The sequence below is a fragment of the Neopelma chrysocephalum genome, unplaced genomic scaffold (genome assembly GCF_003984885.1).
Source record: "Neopelma chrysocephalum unplaced genomic scaffold, ASM398488v2 Primary Assembly neopelma1_82784, whole genome shotgun sequence".
NCBI lineage: Eukaryota > Metazoa > Chordata > Aves > Passeriformes > Pipridae > Neopelma > Neopelma chrysocephalum.
This window is the reverse complement of record NW_020913513.1, coordinates 1-4,723: the sequence shown is the minus strand read 5'-3', so window position 1 is coordinate 4,723 and position 4,723 is coordinate 1. Positions and strand designations below refer to the sequence as shown.

At 49.4% G+C, this 4,723-nt stretch overlaps 1 protein-coding gene across 1 annotated transcript; it reads right to left on the bottom strand.

Moving 5' to 3' along the window:
* Nucleotides 1-146: 146 nt before the first annotated feature.
* Nucleotides 147-4,520, bottom strand: LOC113979539 (F-box/LRR-repeat protein 20; the record flags this gene model as incomplete). Its single annotated transcript, XM_027706900.1, has 5 exons — nt 147-375; nt 1,344-1,400; nt 2,405-2,449; nt 3,178-3,238; nt 4,390-4,520. Coding segments are annotated over 5 exons (523 nt in total), but the record flags the coding sequence as incomplete, so codon positions are not given.
* Between the last annotated feature and the right edge of the window lie 203 nt (nt 4,521-4,723).

Here is a 4,723-nt window from a genome sequence, read left to right as displayed (position 1 = left end):
GAGGTGTCCCTGGGGGGTGGAACTGGACGAGGTTTAAGGTCCTTCCCACCCAAACCACTCCATGATTCCATGACTCCAGATCCACCAAGGATGGCGATGAGCTGATGAGGGCTCCTCCCATGGATAACCCCCCTCCCAATCCCGGCCTCCCTCCCCGCTCACCCTGAGTCTCTTGATCCCTGCCCGGGTGATCTGCTGGCAGTCGTACAGCTCTATCCTCTCCAGGCTGTGGCAGCTCTTGAGGTGCTCCAGGGAGGCGTCGGTGATGAGGGGACAGTTGTCCAGCTCGATCACCTCCAGCCGGTCGTGGGCGCAGGCGCCGTTCCCGAGGTGCCGGATCCCGTCGTCCGTGATCAGCTCACAGTGGGATAAACTCTGAGCCCAAACACAGCGAGTCCCGGGGTCACACACGGCTCCTGCCACCCCAAAATCCAGCCCCGACCTCCCTGGGGACACGGGGGAGGCTGGGCTGTGTGGGGTGGGGCTGGGTTGGTTGGCAGAGTGGATTTTAGGGCTAGTTTGTGCTCCCTCCTGGCACTGGAGCCTCTGTGCATCCAAGGGGAAAACTTCCAGTTGGAGTGGAGAAAAACCCTTCCCTGGGAGGGTGGGGAGGCCCTGGCAGAGGTTGCCCAGAGAAGCTGTGGCTGCCCCTGGATCCCTGGAAGTGTCCAAGGCCAGGCTGGAGCAACCTGGGACAGTGGGAGGTGTCCCTGCCCATGAACTGGACGAGCTCCAAGGTCCCTTCCAACCCAAACCATCCCATGATTCTCTGAATGGCAAAGGCAGTTCTGGAGGGATGAGACCCACAGGGTGGCACAGAAATCCCACAAACACCCCTGCCATGGGAGAACCCACCTTTGGGACACCCATGGCCTCACCCACTGTGGGAAAGGCCCTGGAATTGGGTCCAAGAACCAGCAGGAACACGGTGGCACCACCTGGTGTGGTTTTTGGGGGGAGATTCAGCAGATTCCACCGGGAATTCTGCTCACAGGAGAACCCCATGCCCCACAGGCCTTCTGTGGGATCAATGGGAACAGCAGGGGAGGGACAAGAGGTTCCTCAGGGTCGGGTTTCCAGCAGAATCTTCCCAGCAGTTGCAACATGACTGTGAAGTCAGAGAGGGTTCAAGATCCCTCTGTTCCAAGTGCTGGAATTCTGCTCACAGGAGAACCCCACAGCCCTTCTGTGGGATCAGTGGGAGCAGCAGGGGAGGGACAAGAGGTTCTTCAGGGTCGGGTTTCCAGCAGAATCTTCCCAGTGGTTGCAACACAACCGTGAAGTCAGAGAGGGTTCAAGATCCCTCTGTTCCAAGTGCTGGAAGTCTCCCTTGGAATACTCACCAGGACCTGGAGCCGTGGACAGTGTATGGAAAGCTGGATTAGGGTGCTGTCTGTTATCTGGAAGAGAAGAGGAAAGGGCCCCTTAACTTTGGGTGTTGTGCACAAGGACTTAATTTTTCCTCTCTATGAATAAAAAAAAGGCGGAATTTTCCCAAATCCCTGAGTTTTCCCCACAGCCACTTCTCCTGAAGCCCTCAGGAACTCATCTCCTCATGGAATCAGCTCCTGCCCTTTGCAGGCAGAGGCACCACTGGGTTGTTTTGAACTTCCCCAAGGAGCTGAGATCAGCTCACAATTCTGAGAGGCAAAGGAGCTCCCGGGTGTTCAGGAGGGCTCAGGATCCCTCCCACAAGCCCATGGATTGTTCCTGGTTTTCTGCAGGAAGAAGGAGACTCACACAATGGTTTCTAACCCCAAGGCCCCCCAGGGAGCTGCCTGGGATGGGTTTGTGTCGGGCCAAGGCTCAGCCTCACTTCCCTCGTTCCTTTTTTTGGGATCCTTTTCCGTCCCTTCCCGTCTGGACGGGTGTCATTTCCTCCTGGGGAGTTCCTGGATTTGTGCCCTGGGAACACCAGGAAGGCAGAACCCCAGGCCAGGCTGTTCCCAGGGAGGAACCACAACCCCGTTCCCTCCTTGGGCTGGATCCACTTCCAGTCTACCCTCAGGGCTGGAGGTTTTTCCATGGGATCTCGAGTCAATCCAACCCTTTTCCCTGTAAATGCTGCAGCTCAGTTTGATTCCAACCCTCCGCAACCACTGTCCCAACAATCTGCCAGAGGAAAATCCCATCATTTTTAGCAACATATGGGTGGTAAAGATCATTCCCTGGGATTCCATCACACCTCACACATCCATGACGTGACCTGACATCCATTCCCAATATTTATCATTTACAGCAGCAGCATTAAAATGAAACACAAACCAAGGATAAAACCCAAATTTTCTTCTCTAAATCCAGCCAATCTTCCTGCTCAGGATTCTAAATTAGGTTCTAATTGGGAGACAATCTATGAATTTTTCACCAGCTTTCCACGCTGTGCCAAAAGGGAAACATTTCCTACCTGGACACACTCCTCCAGGTCCATTTTTTCAAGCTCATGGCAGTTCTGGGAACAAAGAGAAAACCAAACACCCAAACTCAGTGTGAAGCTCAGACAATAAATATAAATATAAATATAAGTATAAATATAAATGTAAATGTAAATATAAATATAAATATAAATATAAATATAACCACCATCAAGACAGTTTTCTTTAAAAATTAGAGGATTTTCTCCATGGAATATCACAATTGGAAGGAAATTTTGCTGCTTCTATAAGAACAGCACCAAGGATAGTGAAGGAAATTTCGCTCATTAAAAGGCACAGAGGGTTTTAATGGTAATTAAGATAATTAAATTTAGGGTCATTTTGAGATGAACCTCAAAAACCAAGCAGCAAAGTCTGTAACTCCCAAGTATTTAACATTTCGTGTGGTTTGGATGTAACCCCTCCCAGATCTGTGGGTCCATGCCAGAGATCCCATAAACCCTTTTATAACCCAGATTCCATAAATCTTATTTTTGTAACTTGAGAGCCCACAAACCCCAATTTTTGCAATTTAGACTCCACAAACCCTATTTTTTGGTAACTTAGCTTCCACAAACCTTAATTTTTGTAACTTAAAGACACCACGAACCCTAATTTTTGTAACTCAGATTCCACCCAAACACCGAGAGAAGAAGTTTTCCCAAAGTCTACTGGATTTTTTTTGTTTAGTTGGTTGGTTTTTGGTTTTTTTTTTGTTATTTATCCCAGAAAGAAAGGAAGAGGGAAGGAGGGAAGGAGCCCTTACCCTGGCCAGGGTGGTGAAGCCCACGTCGGTCAGCTGGGAACACCTCGCCACCTCCAATATTCTGTAGGGAAAGAGGCAACAGGAGCCATGGAAAGGGTCCCAGAATCCCAGGAGAATCCCAGGAGAATCCCAGGAGAATCCCAGGAGAATCCCAGGAGAACCTCAGCCCCCCCACCCAGGCTGGGGGACACTGGTGGGGTTGGAATGTCTGGAGAGGAGATGAGTTTAAAAACCAGGAATCTGATTTTTAACCAGGTTTTAACCAGGAATCTGTTTTTTTTAACCAGATTTTAAACCAGGTTTTAACCAGGAATCTGGTTTTTAACCAGGTTTTAATCAGGAATCTGGTTTTTCCTCTGCTCATCCCATGAAAAAAAACACCTGGATGAAGCTCTGGGATAAAACCTGCCCTTCCAGGAAGACCTTCAGAGGCTGAAAACGAATCTGATTTTTAACCAGGAATCTTGTTTTCAACCAGATTTTAAACCAGGTTTTAACCAGGAATCTGGTTTTTCCTCTGCTCATCCCATAAAAAAACACACGTGGATGATGCTCCAGGATAAAAAACGTCCTTCCAGGAAGACCTTCAGAGGCTGAAAACTAATCTGGTTTTTAACCAGGTTTTAACCAGGAATCTGGTTTTTAACCAGATTTTTAACCAGCTTTTAACCAGGAATCTGGTTTTTCCTCTGCTCATCCCATTAAAAAAACACACCTGGATGAAGCTCAGGGATAAAAAACTGCCCTTCCACAAAGACCTTCAGAGGCTGAAAACTAATCTGATTTTTAACCAGCTTTTAACCAGGAATCTGTTTTTTAACCAGCTTTTAACCATGAATCTGGTTTTTCCTCTGCTCATCCCATTAAAAAAAACCACCTGGATGAAGCTCAGGGATAAAAATTGCCCTTCCACGAAGACCTTCAGAAGCTGAAAACTAATCTGACTTTTAACCAGGTTTTAACCAGGAATCTTGGTTTTAACCATGTTTTAACCAGGAATCTTGGTTTTAACCAGATTTGTAACCAGCTTTTAACCATGAATCTGGCTTTTCCTCTCCTCATCCCATTACAAAAAACATCTGCATGAAGCTCAGGGATAAAAACTGCCCTTCTAGGAAGGCTGAAATCACCCCGGTGGTACCCGAGCGCGTCCCCAGCACCCCCTGCTCCACGTGGAGGTGGGAATTCCAGGGAATTCCGAGGAATCCTCACCTGAGGCGAGGGCAGTTCTGCCCCAGGGCGTTGAGGATGGCGTCGGTGATGTTGGAGCAGCCGGAGGCACACAGGGACTGCAGCTTGTGGCAGCCCCTGCAGATGGTGATCAGCCCGTCGTCCGTGATTTGCTGCGGGACAAACACCGGACAGAAGCTGAGATTCCACGTGAGATTCCATGGATTCCCCCTCCCACAATTCCAGCCCCGGGAGGAGTTCTGGCTCCCTCGACCCCAAAAATGCACCGAGGGGTTTTGCTGGAGCAGCTGGGACAGGAGAAACCCCACTGGAGTGGCTTGGAAATGCTGGGAAGTGATTTTCTGTGTGCAGGGAG